Here is a 20,314-nt window from a genome sequence, read left to right as displayed (position 1 = left end):
TCCTAACCATTTTGCATTCCTCTGTCTCATGCTTGCTGGGTCATATTTCCTGTAAGAAATGTCTAGACATGTAACTGCAAGGTATCATCAGATATCCTCAGTTAATCCAGCCTCATCTGTGACTGCATAAACCTCCCTGTTCTAACTGGAAAGGTTCCCACTGTGGCTTAATTTTCATTTATTGTCTTCTGCATGATACTTGTGAGTGGCAGATAATCTCTCTGACTGGTTAGGGTGACTTTGTCTCCTATTTGCAAAACTTTGTGCTGGGTTGTTATATTTTGCCAACTTACTGTTGAATGGATCTTCCACAAATTAAGGCTGGATTTACTTCAAAGCAAAGTCCACTCATTTCCTGATTCTTCAGGCATAATCTCTTGTCATTGGATCCATGACCTCAGATCACTCTTTATGGCCTTATTATAGCCTTGTCTATACTGCCTCACACAACCAAAACATCTCTTCAACTGTGGCAATTCTCTAGCCTAGAAGATCTTCATGGGCTGACCACCTCTCAGGACAAGAGGATCTCTTAACTTACAAGCACAGAGTAATTTTCTAAGGAAGACAATCTTCCTAGGATTATATTGCCCAGAAGGAAAGAGATAGTTAAAAAAGACAAGACAAGGAAAAAAAAAAAAAACAGAAAAAAAAAAAAACCCTTTATTTTGAAATAACCTTAGATTTACAGAAGAGTTGCACTCAGGTTCTTAGGTTAGCATCTTATATAACTATGGTATGTTAAAAAATTAAGAATTTAATATTGGTACAATATTAAATCACAGATTTCATTCAGATTTCACCATTTTACCACTAACAGTCTTTTTCTGTCACAGCATCCAAACCAAGATACCATGTTGCATTTATTTCTCCAATCTGGGAGAGTTACTCAGTCTTTGCTTGTCTTTCATTTCCTTGGCACTTTTGAAGAGTGCTGGTAGGTATTTTGTAGAGTGGCCCTCAAATTCTTTTCTCATGATTGGACTGGGTTTACATGTTTGGGGAAAGAACATTCTAGAGGTGCTTTACCCATCTCACTACATTACATCACTGCATGATATTAACATGATTAGCACATGTGGTGCTAAATTTGGTCACTGAGTAAGGTAGTCCAAGGTAGGAGATAGATGGGTTCCAGGTTGGACATTTACAATCAGTCAGCCTCCTCTTTGCCTTTCCTGAGATAAGAGATAGGTGGGCTGCAGTTGAGGAATTTACAACCAGCTTCCCATTTGCTCTTGGAAATGGAAGTAACAACAGACACTGGGTAAATAGCTAGTCTTGTCTCTTGTTAACACATGATTATTGTTAAGGCAATAATCATGGCAAGGACAAAGAGAGGCAAAGATCCTTCTGAGTAAAAGATAAGAGAGACACTATACATGTTCAGAAAGGCTCCTTAAAGTCAAAAGTCAAAGGATGATTCGAGGCCATAATGAGTCTTGCTTCTCCCAGAGGCCTTCACTTCAAGATCCATCTTGACTGCGTGCACACCCCAAGGCAGGGTCCCAAGTAGGTCAGGTGTGGAAAACGAAATCAGAAGGTCTTCCTTGGTCTGAAGGAAGACTAAGGTCAGTTAGTCTTAAGACTGACCAGAAGAACTGCCTTTATATAAATGATTTAACACCACTCTTTATAGTGTTCCTCCTCACTAGGGGGGATGCCCACACCCTTTTGCTTCAGTAGGGAACCTCTGCCTTGCTTCTATCTCAACTAAACAAACTGTTTCTCTATGTGCTCTCCCACTTATTCTGCTATGTCTTTAATAATAAACTTTGTATCTGGTATTTATAGTTTCTGCCTCTGTGATAAACACATTTTTCACTGGGGACAAAGATCCAGGGAAAATTAGCTTCCAGCCCTTGCTGCCTTGGTGGCTAGGATTCCAAGTTTTCATCCAGGGTACCCAGGATCAATTCCTGGGCAGGAAATTAAGATTTGACTTCATGCCACCTAACGCTGCTGCCTTGCTGAGATTAGTATCTGCCAAGTTTATCCACAGGAAAATGTTCTATCTGTTATAAGACATTTTTCAACAGTCTTCTCCTATCATCCCTTCAGGACTCTCCATTTGTCTCACAGATTCTGGATATGGGTCATATCTCCCATGTGCTGTTTAAAATGCCTAGACTAAGACATCAATTGTACTTAAAAAAAAAAAGTCATTAAAGTTATAAAACTCATGGCTTACAACTCATTTGCCAAGGGTAACACATCTATAGCAAGTACATTTATTTCAGAAAACTACTTTAGTTTTCCAAACTTGAAGAACTCAATAACAAAATCCATACCCACGCCCACCCTACCTTGCCAAATAATTAGCAAATCACAAAAGAGAAGAATTTTCTTCTTGGAGGAGAAAATATATGCACAATTTTAAGAAATTTCCTTGGATCTAGAAAATCGAAACCTAGGAATCCAATCTACAGAAAAAATCTTGTGTGTATAAACTCATACGTACATGGATATGCAACATACACAGTTATGAAAAACAAAAATAAGACTGGGAAAATCTTCAAGGTATTATTAAATAAAGGACCAAAAAAACTAGAAAAGTATGTATAATATAATCCAATTAAAAAAATAAGATATATACAAACATGTATAAATGTACTGAAAGGAATGGAAGGTAACATGACAAAGGGACAAGGGTAGGGTGAGAGAACAAATGAGAACTTCTGTGTTTTGCTGTCCGTAGAGCAATATCATTAAAATCACTTATAACAAAAATATACTTCTATAAAAAAGAAAATCTATGAAAGTAGCCAAGTAAATGTACTACAAATTATTTTTAAAAGAATATCCTTTATATGTCATAGCTCAGTTGGAAAAGAATCCTCCTGCAATGCAGGAGACTCCAGTTCGATTCCTGGTTCGGGAAGATCCACTGGAGAAGGGATAGGCTACCCGCTCCAGTATTCTTGGGCTTTCCTTGTGGCTCAGCTGGTAAAGAATCCGCCTGCAATGTGGGAGACCTGGGTTCAATCCCTGGGTTGGGAAGATCCCCTGGAGAAGGGAAAGGCTACCCACTCTAGTATTCTGGCCTGAGAATTCCATGGACTGTATAGTCCATGGGATCACAAAGAGTCAGACACGAATGAGCAATTTTCACTTCACTTCACTCATAAGTGCACACCTATGTTCATAGCAGCATTATTCATAATAGCTAAGCTGTGGAGGCAAACCAAGTATCTGTTGACAGATGAATGGATAAATAAAATGTGGAATATATATATAATTGAATATTATTCAGCATGAAAATGAAGGAAATTCTGATACATGCTACAGAATGGGTGTCCTTGAAGCCATTATGCTAAGTGAAATATGTCAGCTAAAAACCACAAATACCTTATGATTCCATTTATATGAGTTACATAGAGTAGTCAAAACTGGGGACAGAAATTAGAGTAGTGGTGCCAGGGACTAGAGGGATGGAAGAACGAAGTTACTATTTCACAAAAGTTAAGTTTTATAAAATCAAAGAGCTCTATGGAAGGATGGTTGTCATAGCACTACAACAATCAGATCAGATCAGATCAGTCGCTCAGTCGTGTCCGACTCTTTGCGACCCCATGAATTGCAGCACGCCAGGCCTCCCTGTCCATCACCAACTCCCTCAGTTCACTCAAACTCACGTCCATCGAGTCAGTGATGACATCCAGCCATCTGATCCTCTGTCGTCCCCTTCTCCTCTTGCTCCCAATCCCTCCCAGCATCAGAGTCTTTTCCAATGAGTCAACTCTTCGCACGAGGTGGCCAAAGTACTGGAGTTTCAGCTTTAGCATCATTCCTTCCAAAGAAATCCCAGGGCTGATCTCCTTCAGAATGGACTGGTTGGATCTCCTTGCAGTCCAAGGGACCCTCAAGAGTCTTCTCCAACACCACAGTTCAAAAGCATCAATTCTTCAGCGCTCAGCCTTCTTCACAGTCCAACTCTCACATCCATACATGACCACAGGAAAAACCATAGCCTTGACTAGACGAACCTTTGTTGGCAAGTAATGTCTCTGCTTTTGAATATGCTATCTAGGTTGGTCATAACTTTCCTTCCAAGGAGTAAGCGTCTTTTAATTTCATGGCTGCAGTCACCATCTGCAGTGATTTTGGAGCCCAGAAAAATAAAGTGTGACACTGTTTCCACAGTTTCCCCATCTATTTCCCATGGAGTGATGGGACTGGATGCCATGATCATCGTTTTCTGAATGTTGAGCTTTAAAGCCAACTTTTTCACTCTCCACTTTCACTTTCATCAAGAGGCTTTTGAGTTCCTCTTCATTTTCTGCCATAAGGGTGGTGTCATCTGCATATCTGAGGTTATTGATATTTCTCCCAGCAATCTTGATTCCAGCTTGTGTTTCTTCCAGTCCAGCGTTTCTCATGATGTATTCTGCATAGAAGTTAAATAAGCAGGGTGACAATATACAGCCTTGACATACTCCTTTTCCTATTTGGAACCAGTCTGTTGTTCCATGTCCAGTTCTAACTGTTGCTTCCTGACCTGCATACAAATTTCTCAAGAGGCAGATCAGGTGGTCTGGTATTCCCATCTCTTTCAGAATTTTCCACAGTTTATTGTGATGCACACAGTCAAAGGCTTTGGCATAGTCAATAAAGCAGAAATAGATGCTTTTCTGGAACTCTCTTGCTTTTTCCATGATCCAGCGGATGTTGGCCATTTGATCTCTGGTTCCTCTGCCCTTTCTAAAACCAGCTTGAACATCTGGAAGTTCACGGTTCACATATTGCTGAAGCCTGGCTTGGAGAATTTTGAGCATTACTTTACTAGCGTGTGAGATAAGTGCAATTGTGCGGTAGTTTGAGCATTCTTTGGCATTGCCTTTCTTTGGGATTGGAATGAAAACTGACCTTTTCCAGTCCTGTGGCCACTGCTGAGGTTTCCAAATTTGCTGCCATATTGAGTGCAGCACTTTCACAGCATCATCTTTCAGCATTTGGAATAGCTCAGCTGGAATTCCATCACCTCCACTAGCTTTGTTCATAGTGATGTTTTCTAAGGCCCACTTGACTTCACATTCCAGGATGTCTGGCTCTAGGTCAGTGATCACACCATCGTGATTATCTGGGTCGTGAAGATCTTTTTTTGTACATTTCTTCTGTGTATGGGATATACTTAGTGCTAGTGAGGGCTTCCCTGGGGACTCTGTGGTAAAGAATCCACCTGCCAGTGCAGGAGCCTGGGGTTCAGTCCCTGGGTGGGGAAGATCTCCTGGAGAAGGAATGGCAACCCACTTCAGTATTCTTGCCTGGGAAATCCCATGGACAGAGGATCCTGGCAGGCTACAGTCCCAGGGGTCACAAAAGAGTGGACATGACTTAGAAAATTACAATACCAATGAACTATACACTTAAAATAGGTAAGATGTTAAAGTTTTTATTATCCATTTAAACAAAAAAGTAACTAAAAAAACATATTTCTTGCTTAATAAAGAAAAAATAAATATTAATGCATTCAACTGCCTACTTAGCATCTCCACTAGTATGTCTAAGAACTAATTAACACTTGACACACCCAAATCTGACTCTGTCATTTCCCAACTCTCACTCAAAATAAACTGCCTTTACCATCTTCTCCACCTCAGTAAATAGCAACCTCATCTGCGCTTAGGACTAAAAGCTTGGAAGTATTCTAAATTCCTCTTGTTTTCTCTCCCACTCTATATCCTACTGAAAGTCGTTCAGTTGTGTCTGACTCTTTGCAACCCCATAGACTATACAGTCCATTGAATTCTCCAGGCCAGAATACTAGAATGGGTAGTCTTTCCCTTCTCCAGGGGATCTTCCCAAGCCACGGATCAAACCCAGGTCTCCTGCATTGCAGGCAGATTCTTTACCAGCTGAGCCACAAGGGAAGCCCAAGAATAGTGGAGTGGGTAGCCTATCCCTTTTCCAGCAGATCTTCCCGACCCAGGAATCAAACCAGGGTCTCCTGCATTGCAGGAGGATTCCTTAGCAACTGAGCTATCAGGGAAGCCCAAAAAGGGATGTAACCACCAGGAAATTCTGTTGACTCTATCATCTACCATTCCCACCTGCACAGCTACTATTCTGGTCTAAATTACCACAACCATTGACTGGATTACAACAAGACCCTCCATCTGGTCTCTCTGCACCCACCCTTGTTCTCAGTATGTGTGTCCTTAGTCGCTCAGTTGTGTCTGACTCTTTGTGACTCCATGGACTATAGCCTGCCTGGCTCCTGTGTCCACTGCATTTTTCAGGCAAGAATACTGGAGTGGGTTGCCATTTCCTCCTCCAAGGGATCTTCCCAACCTAGGGATCAAACCTGTGTCTCCTGCAGCTCTTGCATTGGAGGCAGATTCTTTATTGCTGAGCCATGGGGGCAAGTACTGTACTCAGTACGTGTTTTCAAAGATGCCAGACAGTCCCTTTTAAAACCCAACTCAGATCATGTCATCCCTGTGCTTAATATTCTTCAACAGCTCCACATTTCACTCCATAGTTTAACAACTGAACTGTTAATTGCAGCTGACAGGCTTTACATGATCTGGTCTTCAGTCCCTTTAGCAATGACCTCATCGCCTAGTATGACCCCTTTGCTCACTACAATCTAGTCACACTGGTGCCCTGCTATTCCTCCAACAGGAAAAGCACGCTTTATAGGAACTGGTTTAGCTGTTTTTTGCTGCAATGCTCTTCCCCCAGATTAACTGCTTTCTTTTCACATCTTGGCTCAAATTGCATCTTGTCAACATGGGCTACCCTGACCACTCTTATCTAGTATAACTGCTACTCAAAGTTATAGCAGTTATACTTAACTGTTATAATATATAGTTATCAGTTCAGTTCAGTTGCTCAGTCATGTCCAACTCTCTGCGACCCCATGGACTGCAGCATGATAGGCTTCCCTGTCCATCACCAACTCCCGGAGCTTGCTCAAACTCATATCCATTCAGTCGGTGATACATCCAACCATCTTATCCTCTGTCGACCCCTTCTCCTCCTGTGTTCAATCTTTCCCAGCATCAGGTTTTTCCCCAAAGAGTCAGTTTTTCGCATACGGTGGCCAAAGTACTGGAGTTTCAGCTTCAACATCAGTCCTTCCAATGAGTATTCAGGACTGATTCCTTTAAAATGGACTGGTTGGATCTCCTTGCAGGCCAAGGGACTCTCAAGAGTCTTCTCCAACACCATAGTTCAAAAGCATCAATTCTTTGGTGTTCAGCTTTCTTTATACTCCAACTCTCACATCTGTAAATGACTACTGGAAAAATCATAGCTTTGATTGGACGGGCCTTTGTTGGAAAGTAATGTTTATGCTTTTTAATATGCTGTCTAGGTTGGTCATAACTTTTCTTCTAAGGAGCCAGCATCTTTTAATTTCATGGCTGCAGTCACCATCTGAAGTGATTTTGGAGCCCCCAAAATAAAATCTGTTACTGTTTCCACTGTTTCCCCATCTATTTGCCATGAAGTAATGGGACCAGATGCCATGATCTTAGTTTTCTGAATGCTGAGTTTTAAGTCAACTTTTTCACTCTACTCTTTCACTTTCACCAAGAGGCTCTTTAGTTTTTCCTCGCTTTCTGCGTAAGGATGGTGTCATCTGCATATCTGAGGTTATTGATACTTCTCCTGGCAATCTTGATTCCAGTTTGTGCTTCATCCAGGCCAGCATTTTGCATGATATTCTCTGCATTTAAGTTTAATAAGCAGGGTGACAATACACAGCCTTGACGTACTCCCTTACCTATTTGGAACCAGTTTGTTGTTCCATGTCCAGCTCTAACCATTGCTTCTTGACCTGCATACAGATTTCTCAGGAGGCAGGTAAGGTGGTCTGGTATTCCCCTCTCTTAAAGATTTTTCTGGGGTTTGTTGTGATCTACACAGTCAAAGGCTTTGGTGTAGTCAATAAAGCAGAAGTAGATGTTTTTCTGGAACTCTCTTGCATTTTCTATGATCCAAAGTATGTTAACAATTTGATCTCTGGTTCCTCTGCCTTTTCTAAATCCAACTTGAATATCTGGAAGTTCTCCGTTCGTGTACTGCTGAAGCCTGGTTTGGAGAATTTTGAGCATTACTTTGCTAGTGTGTAAGATAAGTGAAATTGCATAGTAGTTTGAACATTCTTTGGCATTGCCTTTCTTTGGGATTGGAATGAAAACTGACCTTTTCCAGTCCTGTGGCCACTGCTGAGTTTTCCACATTTGCTGGCATATTGAGTGCAGCGCTTTCACAGCATCATCTCATTGTTTTCCTCTATCTCTTTGCTATGATCACTGAGGAAGGCTTTCTTATCTCTCCGTGCTATTCTTTGGAAATCTGCGTTCAAATAGGTACATCTTTCCTTTTCTCCTCTTCTTTTCTCAGCTATTTCTATGGCCTCCTCAGACAACCATTTTGCCTTGTTGCATTTCTTTCTCTTGGGGATGGTCTTGCTCACTGCCTCCTGTACAATGTCACAAACCTCCATCCATAGCTCTGCAGGCACTCTGTCTATCATGTCTAATCCCTTGAATCTGTTTGTCACTTCCACTGTATAATTGTAAGGGATTTGATTTAGGTGATACCTGAATGGTCTCGTGGTTTTCCCTTCTTTCTTCAACTTAAATCTGAATTTGGCAATAAGGAGTTCATGATCTGAGCCACAGTCATCTCCGGGTCTTGTTTTTGCTGACGGTATAGAGCTTCTCCATCTTTGGCTGCAAAGAATATAATCAATCTGATTTCAGTATTGACCATCTGGTGATGTCCATGTGCAGAGTCTTCTCTTGTGTTGTTGGAAGAGGGTGTTTGCTATGACCAATGCGTTCTCTTGACAAAACTCTGTTAGCCTTTGCTCTGCTTCATTTTGTGCTCCAAGGCCAAATTTGGCTGTTACACCAGGTATCTCTTGACTTCCTACTTTTGCATTCCAGTCCCCTATAATAAAAAGGACATCTTTTTTTGGTGTTAGTTCTAGAACGTCTTATAGGTCTTCATAGAACTGCTCAACTTCAGCTTCTTCGGCATTAGTGGCTGGGGCATAGACTTGAATTACTGTGATATTGAATGGTTTGCCATTCAATATATAGTTATAGTTAACTGGTATAATATATATATTATATAGTGAGCTGCTATATATATATTATATATATATATAATATATATAGTTAACTGCTGTAAGATATAGTTAACTGTTATAACTGCTTTACACATTGTACCCCCTCCCATAGTATTTATCACCTTCTAACAAACTGCTTTATTTATTTTGTTAATTGTCTCTCTGCCCTGGTTAGAATGTAAGCCCTAGGAACATCTCATGAACATCCCCTGCCAAATTAAGTAGATGTTCAGTAACTAACTGTTGAAGGAATAAATTCTAGACACTTTAGGCAAGTTTCTCTTCAACTGCTTACATTTTCATTTTCTATTTCATGAGAAGTGTTTTCTAAATTCCAACAATAAGGAAAGATGGAGCTGCTTGAGAACTCAATCTATACAAAATTTCAAACATTTCCATTCTGAGGTAAAATTTAAACATTCCAAGTTATTTATATACAAATTCTAAATATCTAGGGGAGGGGGAAACTTTACCCAATTCATCTTCCTGAATCCAGGAGATTTCTAAACATCTGGAATTGTGGAACTATCTAGATGTTTGTCTTGATTAAAAAAAAAAATGTAGCAGCAAAAAGTCCCAGCAATGGACTGAAATATTTTCTGTAATTTTATTTACATTTATTAGACCAACTAAAATGAACTACAGCTGCCAGTGTTTCAGACTCAGCATCTGATACTACCTAAAATTATAGAATAGCATACAGTTGAACTGTTAGGAAAAGTAGATTGCTTCAGATCTTTGAAATTCAAAAGTAATATGAACTTAAAATAAGCCTTGAAGGTAGGTAACTGTAGATATTCCTTATTTTTAAAGGTTCCATTGTGTGGGGAAATTAACAAGATGGCACCAGTCAAGCTCTCTCAACCCATGCTCTCAAGCCCCTCTCACCCCATGTTCTATAAGCAATGACTCTGCACGGTTATGTATGGCTGAGATCACTTACAGAACTGCATGCGTGTCATGAGGTACTAGCTTGGTTACGGGCTACTTTTTGCGGTACACCTGTAAGAACTTCACCCTGGAAGCCCTGGCTGCTGCTGCATCAGTCTACACTGGAGTGACATCATGGTTACGTCATATGAGTTTATGTTATGGCTATTTATGGTTATGTTATGACTGCTGCTACAGATGCTGCATTGGCCAGAAGAGAGGCTGTATTATGGCTGCCATGACAGCCAGGAGAGAATATTCATGTCTGTACTTCCTACGGCTCCTCAAGTCTCCTTCCAGCCTCTTACCTCGAGCCTTGCCTACCCTGGATTCAGCAAACAGTGTGGTCAGTGTGAACAGCAAGACATCTGGTGTAACAAATAGGATCAGCAATACACACTGCTTTATGCTACAAATAAAATATGTATAAAGGTAACTGTTACTACTGTATCTAAGGCAAATCCAGCAATATATGTAATGACATAAAATAAATGCAGCCTCTGAAAACACAAAAATGATTTGTTTTCAAACTAGTAACAGTTTATTTTCCTGAAACATGTTTCATAATTTTATTAAAATTTTTGCTACTCAAAAGTAATGGAAACGTTAATAAAATTTCTAAAGACTGCTATAGTGACTAATCCTTTCAAAGTTAACAACTCACTAAGACTGAGTTCCAGTTTTGATGGAAGTTTTGAGCTTATAGATGAGGCCCACAATCATGGTACCTGTTATATATATGTACATATGCTGCGGCTACTGTTCAGTCGCTCAGTCGTATCCAACTCTGCAATTCCATGGATTGTAGCCTGTCAGGCTTCTCTAGCCATGGTACTTCCCAGGCAAGAATACTGGAGTGGCTTGCCATTTCCTTTTTCAGGGGATCTTCCCGACCCAGGGATCCAACCTGCATCTCCTGCATTGGCAAGAGGATTCCTTCCCCTGAGCCACCTGGAAAGCCCAATACAGCAGACTGCATATATCGCTACAATTCAATCATGAGTTCTAGGGGTCTGAATCCCACTCCCCACTTTCAGAGTGACCATGTGTTAGGTGCCATGAATCCCCACACAGAAAGTGCTGAAATCACATTCCACCATGCCTTCTGGGTTGGTGCTGGGGCTGCTTGATCAGTGTGTTCTGTTGTGCTTTGGTATAACGTTATTTTGGGTAGAGACCAAACTTCCTCTGCATCATCCTGCGTGGGCAAGGGAGCTAGAGGCAGTTTTTCCACCCCCAACCATACACTGATGGAGGTTCCCCTTTTGGCGATAGTTAACAAAGAATGTTGGTCAAGATTACAGAAAAACTCTTGCTATTTAAAGCACAAAAAAACTACTCTGTGTCTACAGCCATGACCAAAGCGGAAGGTGAGAGTAAAGACAAACCACAATCAATTACATGTTGTTCTTTTTGCCTACTTGCAAAGGGCAGTTCTAGTCGACACCATTTGAGCTGGAGGAGGTTCATAGCCTGCTGTGCTTTATCGGATAAAGTGCTGCTAATTTATTTGTTGTTCAGTGGCTAGGTTATGTTTTACTCTTTGGGACCCCATGGACTGCAGCAAGCCAGGCTTCCCTATCCTTCACTATCTCTCAGAGTTTGCTCAAATTCATGTTCATTGATTCTATGATGTTATCCAATTTATAATAACACCCATTTCTTGGTTCCTTCTTCCTTATAACCAAGTGGAAGAAGCTGAGCCCTAGATTTATCAAAACATCCTGCATTACTGCTGTAGTGACAATGAGAAATATCCCTGAGAAGCTGTCCAAGCTAATCAAGTAAGTGCTGAGTTTTGAAGTCATCACACTTTTTACCAGAGTCTAAGGTTTATAACAGTTTTAAGTTTTGAAACTGATGAAAATACCATGAAAGACCTCTAAGTATATTAATGTGCAGATGGGCCTGCTAACTGGTATTAGATTTCCCCATAGGATCATCTATCTGATCAGATGCTGCACACATGCGCACCTAGGCAACTTTCCTTGATCCCCAGAAGCATAACATATGGCTGTTTCTGGTCCAGTTGTACTAGTTTTACAGCTAGTTTACTAAACACGCCCTTGGGCTTTCCAGGTGCCACTAATGGTAAAGAACCTACCTGCCAATGCAGGAGACATGAGATGGGTGTTCAATCCCTGGATCAGGAAGATCCTCTGAAGGAGGGCATGATAACCCACTCCAGTATTCAAGCCTGGAGAATCCCATGGACAGAGGAGTCTAGAAGACTAGAGTCCATTGGGTTGCAAAGAGTCGGACACAACTGAAGCAACTTAGCACATATGCAAACACGCCTTTCCAGAAATTGAAATATTCTTCAGGGTACCTCTGTCATACAACTCTCATTTGCCTAGGTTCAAATCCTGGCTTTACCATTTAATAGTTGGGTGACTGACTTACATAAATTTCTTTATCTGTAAATGAGAATTCATAGAATTTACAATAGTACCCCTCTTATAAGGTTGCTGTGAAAATTATGATTTAATTCTAGTGAAAGTACTAGAGCAGTAGCTAGCACATGATAATTGCTATATAACTATTTGCTATTATTTTTATAACCCATATAATACTCACAGCTGTATAATTGTCAGGGTAGTAGATCAGGGGACCAGATCTTTACTCTCTCCTCGCTCTAGTCTCTTAAGGCCCTTCCCTTTTGCCTCCGCCTATGCCTGGCATTCTTATATTTACCCTTACCAAGGCCTGAATTTTGATTTACCAGCACTTGCTCATGCTTGCTTACTAGCAGCTGCCATTTGTTTCAGTGTCTCTGCTATTTTCAGGGATTCCCAATAGGCCATTTTGGATAAATTCTGACCAGTTAATGACTCTTTTGCAAATTAATACAATAATGAATTATTTACAAATAAGTGGCCTGGTGCATTAAACATAACAGTATTAGTAATGACAATGTGATATCTGATTTTTTTTTTTTGGCTGCCCCATGAGGCTTGTGAGATCTAAGTTTCCTGACCAGGAATTGAACCTCAGCAGTCAAAGTACAGAGTCTTAACCACTGGACTGCAGGGAATTCCTTGAGCCTGACATTTGATGCAAAGTAGAATTTACTGTAGATTATTTCAATCCCAAACAATTTAATGATTAATCTTCACCTTTTACCATGATTATAAACACATATCCTGGATTCCATAACTTTTTTCATTTTCCATCCATTTTACATTACTCACAATCACTAGTTTTTAACAATCATTTTCTAAAAAGCACATGTAACTGCCCATAACCCCTTAAATTCAGTATTTAATAGCTCTCATCTTTATGCCTCCAAAGTACAAACTGCTTTTATAAGCTCTGAGAATATCCAATGGTCAACTGCAAAATGAATAACAAAACCTTCTACTTTAGTCTTTTTTTCTTTGGTTCCTCCTTACAGGTACTAAGCGATAACTCCCTAATTAAAAGTGCCAGGTACTCCGCTAATTACTGGGGACAGGAGGACAAATAAGACATAATTCTTACCCTTGGCTAATTTTGAAAGAGATATGCATAGTTCCATAGGTGTCAGTCCCCTTGCCCCCATCCCTTTGCTAACTGCCATTAGGAGGCAACTGGACCATTTACCCTATCAGCAATGGCAGAGGATGGAAAGGAGAGAATTAGTAAGGGACTGACTTAAGAAGGGAGGGACAGAGAGGAGGAAAGGACAACACTTACTTAGGCTCCTGACTAACTGTCAGGGAAACAGTGCCTTTCACTTTAAGAATGCAAGAAGATTAGAGTTCTGCATGCAATATTTTAGGAGTCTGTGAGACTGTGCAGGAAGAACAGTCTGCCCTGTTCACTCATTAGGTTTGGCCAATCTTAACACTCCACCTGCCTCATTGTCCAATCTCATTGTTAAACTTTCCAGATATATTCCCTCTGAAATTTTCTTTAAAATATCATTTCAATGCTTGTTAAGGTAAAGGGGAAGGAAAAGCCTATTTGCCCCATGCAAGGTCAGTTAAAAGAGACTCTGATCTGGGTTTTTTTTTTTTTTGGTCCCAGTAATTATGGGTTAATCACTTGTCTTTCTTCGGAAGGGCTGATTTCCTTAATTTTATCAATAACAAATATCAGTCAAGGGATTAGGCTGGAGGGAGGGAAAATGCACTTATGGAGAGCAAGGCCAAGTTTCTGGGTGTTTGTGGGTTCCTTCAGGACTCCACAGGGCTCACAGAAGTCCATTGAAGAGCCCAGGTGAAAAGTGACAGCAGTCTTCACAGGAGGTGTCACATGTCCTAGGAAAACTTTCACCAAAGTGTGTCCTGTGAAAAAGATCTCTCAATTCCCCCCCTACCACTCCACCACAACCAACCAACTAATCATGATTCTATATGAAATATTTGTGACTTGCCAAATTTGACAGTTTTATCTTGCAGACTCATGATACCAATAGGCATATTGAGGCATCAAGAGCCCTACAGTAAAAAACGAAAGCAAAAACCTGTTTAACTGTGAACCCAGTATATGTCCAGGAAACATTTTTATCATTTATTACAAGTGAAAATCTCGTGGCGCTTTAGAACACATTTTGGGACAAATTACCCCAGGGACTCCTCCAGTTCTAACAACTATTGTTCAGGCTACTTCCCATATTTTCCTAACTCCACTGCTCCTGACTTCCTGATAATCCTTTTGGCTGCTCACATGACCATAACTCTCAAATTATGAACTGAAACTCCAGCCTGGCCTTGGCTTTTAGACATGACCCTACTGTCCCCAGCTTCAATGCTGCACAATCCCACAATGTGCTGACCACAAAAGCAGCATTAGGGTCAGATCCAGGATGCTTGAGTCCTGCACATGGAATCTAAAACTGGAGTAGCCTTCAGCTTTAAAAAAAAATCAGATGAAATGACATTGTGTAATTCTGCCATTCTACTTCTACTTCCTTTCCATTCTCTCCATCTCTCTTCCTCTCACCTACAAAATCCCACAGCCCAGCAGACAAATGCACACTATTTAGTAAACACTTAGTTCAATCCCTGGGTGGGGAAGATCCCCTGAAGAAGGAAATGGCAAGCCATTCCAGTATTTTTGCCTGGGAAATCCCATGGACAGAGGAGCCTGGAGGGCTACAGTCCATGGACTGGCAAAAGAGCTGGATACAACTTAGCAACTAAACAACAACAAGGCATTTTAGTGTCCATGACAAAGATGAGTCAACTGAGGTGGTGTTAAGTGACTAGGCTGGTGATAGATGTCATATCTACATATAGTTCGTAAGTACCTTCTGGGCAGGGACTCTAGCTGATTATCTTTTGGTTTTCACTCAGCAAGTAACAAAGTGATTACATCTGTTATAGTATAGCTATTAGCCCTGACTCTGTGCCTCTATTTCAACGAATACTGTGCAGCCAGGAGCTTCCAAATACCCAAGACATTAAAAAAAAAAAAAAAAAAATACTAGATTAAGAAAAATGCAAGAGTGAGAATCTTAGTTGGAGTCACTGAACATAGACAGACTCCCAGACTTCCCTTTTCCCAGCTTTGAACCACCTCCTTACTTGTTCTTCAGTCTTTTGATTTCCCTTATCTTTGCTCTAGGATAAGTCTCTTTAGTAGACTCTTAGATATTCCCTCTGGAAACCAATAGGTAGAGTCCCTTAGGCTCACTCCATGCTAGTCTAGTCTTGCTTAGCTTTCAGCTACACAGCTGTCGCTTCTGCTAAACCTGACCCAGGCCTCTTCAATAAGGCACTTCCACATATGTCATACCATGTGAAAAGTAACAGCAGTCTTCACCTTCAGCATCCATAAAACGTATGTAGGACAGATATCTGCATATTATGGTTGAAGAAAGTAAGGCAATAAGGCACTTCCACATATGTCATATCATGTGAAAAGTAACAGCAGTCTTCACCTTCAGCATCCATAAAACGTATGTAGGACAGATATCTGCATATTATGGTTGAAGAAAGTAAGGTTAGTAAACAGTGATAAATCCAAGAGTCACAACAAGGTTTTTGATTCCGAGGTCAGTGTTCTTTCCTCTACAACTCATGGCCCTGCTGTCAGGCTTGTTTGTATTTTGCACTGGAAATAAGCTCATGATTTGGAGCTGTATTTCCAGTATTTTCGGGGCTATGAGGACTCATTAGTATTCAATCTGCTTAGCCAAAGATTCCATTAACGACATACAAGCACTACAGTGATCTTAAATCCAAATGAAGTGAAATATTGATCTGAGAAACTAAACATACCCTTTAAATCATTAATGACCCCCTATTTGTCACAAGACCAAGTTTAAGAAATATTTTGAGTTTTTAAATAAAGTCTTGGTATCTACTCTAAGAAATTAAGATAATAATAAATGACCTCAGGGAATCAGGTCTCTATTCCATTCAAAAATTCTACTAAATCCAGCAATCACAACTTGCTACAGACTTCAAAGGCCTAAAGTGTATTTCTTCTTCATAAATGGAATACAGGCCAACATTTTTCCCTACCTGAAGACTGATTAAAACTGTGGGTTGGAAGTAAAAGTTAAGAGTTAATAAAGTTTTATTGGAATACAGCCACACTCCTTCTTGTGTATACTGTCTATGATGCTTTTTGCTAGGTTGACAGAGTTAAGTATCTATAACAGAAACCATATGGCCTGCACAGCCCAAAATATTTATTATCTGGCCCTTTACAGAAAAGGTTTGGAGAACTTGACCTAAATAATCAAGGCAACAAACCACAAATTAGTACTATAAATGTTATGATATTATATGATAACACTATTATTGATATTATAACACTATTGTTATGATATTATGACACTATTATTATAGCACTATGTTATAATACATTCGTACTATCATTTTCCAGAATTAATCTTGGTTCCATCCCCAGCTAGCAATGTGATCCCAGGCAAGGAAAAACCTCTAGGTTTCAGGAAACTCACTGGTGGCACAATTGATCTAGCACATTTGGGGTTACAGATGACCCTGGGATGTATTTGGTAAATTAACAATGTTACAAGGTATAATCTTTGGTTTGTTATTGGTCTAAATCCCACATGCCCAGCATCCTTGTAATTCAGTTGCAGTTGCCTTCCTATTTTTCACAAAAACTATCTTCCCCAGGAATCTACTGCATGTGAATTAATAAGCCAACAGGTCATGCTTTTTGGTCAGTGCTGCTCAACCATGAATCACCTGTGGAGCTTTAGAAAAGAAAACTATAATACCTTGGCTGAATCCCAAGCCAATGAAATCACAAACTCTAGGGGTTGGAACCCAGGTATAAGTGTGTTTTAAAGCTTCCAAGGTGATTCCAATGTGCCATCAAGGTTGAGAACCACCATTCCTGGTGTCCTGGTAACAGGCTTGGATCAAATTAGTATATTCAGTGGAAGCTGTATGAAATATATTTCATGATTTTAAGCTGTTGAGCTGAAGTTCCACCAAATTTATATCACAAAACGTGGATTCCATGAAGACTAAAATTTTAATAAAACTGGTTTAGGCTTGCAGCATCAATTGACTCCTGTGTAAGTCATAGCCAAAACTTATGTGTTGAGCATGAGGCCCTCTTCAACATCTGGTTGATAAAGATTATCTCATTTTAGAACCCAGTACTGAAAAAAAAAAAAAAAAGACACCCGCTGGGTTTACATGAAAAGCTAACTTGAAAATCCAGAAGGAGATTATTTCTGGCTGATGGAGAGTATGGCAAACTTTGCTATGGAAGAAGAGACTTCTGAAAATAATAAAATTAAAAAATTTTTTTGACTTCATAAACTCTGAAGAAATAAAAACAGATGTAAGAAATGAACCTGAAGGGCAAAAGATGGTTTTTCTCCTAAGAGCTATAGCCAGCTCATTTATTCAAGATGTCTGGTTTATAAATTAACCAGAATCTTGGCTTTTCCTCTTCCTTTTTACCCACTGCCAAACTATTTTCCATTTATTCACAATAAATTTATCTGCAGGTCCAGAGAGAAGACGAAAATCAAACTGGCCAAAATGTTTCATAAGGTTTGACAAGGATGTTGCTAAAACCAAACAGAATTGTTTTTCACAATGTCAATTACAGCAACCAAGACTGGAGTACTATTTCTCTACACAAAGGGGAAGATACATCCTTTTCATAAGCAAATCTTTCCTGACCTAGTTTGATTTTCATTCATTTTGTATCTGCTTTTCTGGTTTATTTTTCTGAACTTGATTTCTCTAAACCTGGTTTCCAGCACCCAAAACATTCCAGCCTAATGGTCTCTGAAAACTAAGTTCAGAAATTTTTACTGCTCTAGTGCTTATTGCTCAGGCACAGATCACAGGTAGATGCAGACTTCGATTACTGACAGTTTTTTAAAAAATCTGACAAGGTAGGTGGTTTTCCAAAAAGGGCATGGTGACAATCTGTGATCTATTCCAACTCTTTTTATCTTGATACTCTTTTAAGACAAATATTAACATAAACATCATTTGACTAAAATTTTAATGCTTAACAGCTTATGTCAATATTTGCTTTCCTTATTCCTGGCTGTGTAATCAGACCAGCAGGCCTCATATTTTTCCCCAGGCTACAATTCTAGACCAGGAGCACAACAGCATTGTGTGTTTAGCTTCTAACACTGTGGGGGATTGTTCCAAGTCATGCAAAACTTAAAAAGCAAATACTGATCTAGCTTATCTTTTATTCCTTGTATGTATTTTTTGGTTGATAGAGGAAGGAAGTTAGGAAGAAAAATAATCCAATTTATCAAATATAACCATTTCTCTAATTCTGAATTTTAAAACTGTATTACATAAGTCATATTTAGTTATGTCTAACTACAAAGAAAAAGTTTATTCACTCAGTGATGAAACCAATCTTATTACGCTCTTGTTTAAAATTCTACAATAGTACTGAAAGATCTATAGGAAAAACTCTCCATTGTTTCCAAGCAGGACCCTTAATCATCAGACATAAGCCTGTAAAGGCTTCATATCTGCCTACTCACAGTCATGCACCCCTAATGTTCTATCCACATTCTGATCTTCTCCATTCCTGTAACACACTATACCTCTTTTCATGTCTGTATGATTTTGCATATCGGTTCCCTTAGCTCAATAGTCTATCTTTAAACACATTAATCTAGTTTCAATGTCACCATTTTTGAGGAAATTTCCCTGAGTCAAAAGAACAGTCAGTTGCCCCTCCTTTTCTATTCTCCACACACACATTTTTTTTAACCTATACCATGACACCTGTCATGCACAATCACTGCTTTTACTGGTTTTCTACCCTTTCAAATCAAGTTTTACAAGAACTGTTGAAGAGGAAACATTTCTAAACTGCTACATTTTATTCTATCTCCTTTCTTTTCCTATCATTTTCCTAAGGGGAGAATTTCAAAGAGCTAAATGTCTTAAACAGAGGAGGGGAAAAAAAGAAAAACAAAAAAGGGAAGGGAGTACACCCTTGGAACTTAGCAAAATACCTTAAATAGTTTCTCTTCATCTTGCCACAATTTTCTTCATGCAAACTATTCTCTGAATGTCTTAGTTTCAAGAAGAGTGATGGAGTGCTTTCTGTTTTTAAAGGAGTACTCAGGCTGCTGGGCGGAGAACAGAGTTCAAGAGGTTAATAATCTAAGGGAAAGTTTGATATCTTTCAAAGCAAGACTGATTGACAGACTGGATTGACAGACTAGGGAGAGGGAAAAAAAGATTCAAGAAGACTAGTTTTAGGCTTGAGCATAAGAAGTAATGGTTACTACATAATGATATGGAGATAACTGGGCTACAAAGGTTTAGGGGTTTTTTTATGAGAAGAAAGAGAGTTTTTCCCCAGGCTAAGTTATAAAAACCACCATGCAGAATGACCAGCTTCCATGACTAACATTATTTTTCTTCTCAGAGGCACTTTCCTGTGGCCTGCTTCAAGATATGACTTAAAAACTACAGATCTTGGGTCAATTAGCAGAGGAAAAATCCTTAGAAGGGTCTGATCTGAACAGGGCTTAACAGGGACTGTGGGAAGGAATAAGTTAGAAAATGTATTTAAATCAGAGTGAAGACCTTCAAAAATATATTTCAGACCAATAAAAATTTGTGGGCTTCCCTAGTGGTCCAGTAGCAAAGACTCTCTGCTCCCCATGCAGGGGGTCCAGGTTCAATCCCTGATCAGGGAACTAGATCCCACATGTCACAAGTAAGACTCAGTACAGCAAACTAAAAATAAATGTTTTTTTTTTTTTTTTTTTAATTAGCTTCCTGGACTTCCCTGCTGGCTCAGTGGTAATGCAGAAGACACGGGTTCCACCCCTGATCCAGGAGGACCCCACATGCTGCAGAGCAACTAAGCCCACCACAACTACTG

At 39.7% G+C, this 20,314-nt stretch overlaps 1 protein-coding gene across 5 annotated transcripts in view; it reads right to left on the bottom strand.

Moving 5' to 3' along the window:
- Positions 1-20,314, bottom strand: part of FGD4 (FYVE, RhoGEF and PH domain containing 4) — a 234,582-nt gene that overhangs the window by 78,556 nt on the left and 135,712 nt on the right. Inside the window, exon 1 of one of the 5 annotated variants that reach the window (XM_070371332.1) lies at positions 15,737-15,850. The exons of the other annotated variants lie outside the window; for them this stretch is intronic. Within the exon in view, the coding sequence (XP_070227433.1) occupies positions 15,737-15,845 (109 nt within the window). The 5' untranslated portion in view covers positions 15,846-15,850. Of the gene's footprint in view, positions 1-15,736; positions 15,851-20,314 lie in introns of those variants that run through there. 5 annotated transcript variants of the gene reach the window in all.

Source organism: Bos mutus, chromosome 5 (genome assembly GCF_027580195.1).
Source record: "Bos mutus isolate GX-2022 chromosome 5, NWIPB_WYAK_1.1, whole genome shotgun sequence".
Taxonomy (NCBI): Eukaryota; Metazoa; Chordata; class Mammalia; order Artiodactyla; family Bovidae; genus Bos; species Bos mutus.
This window is presented reverse-complemented; position numbering and strand designations above follow the sequence as displayed.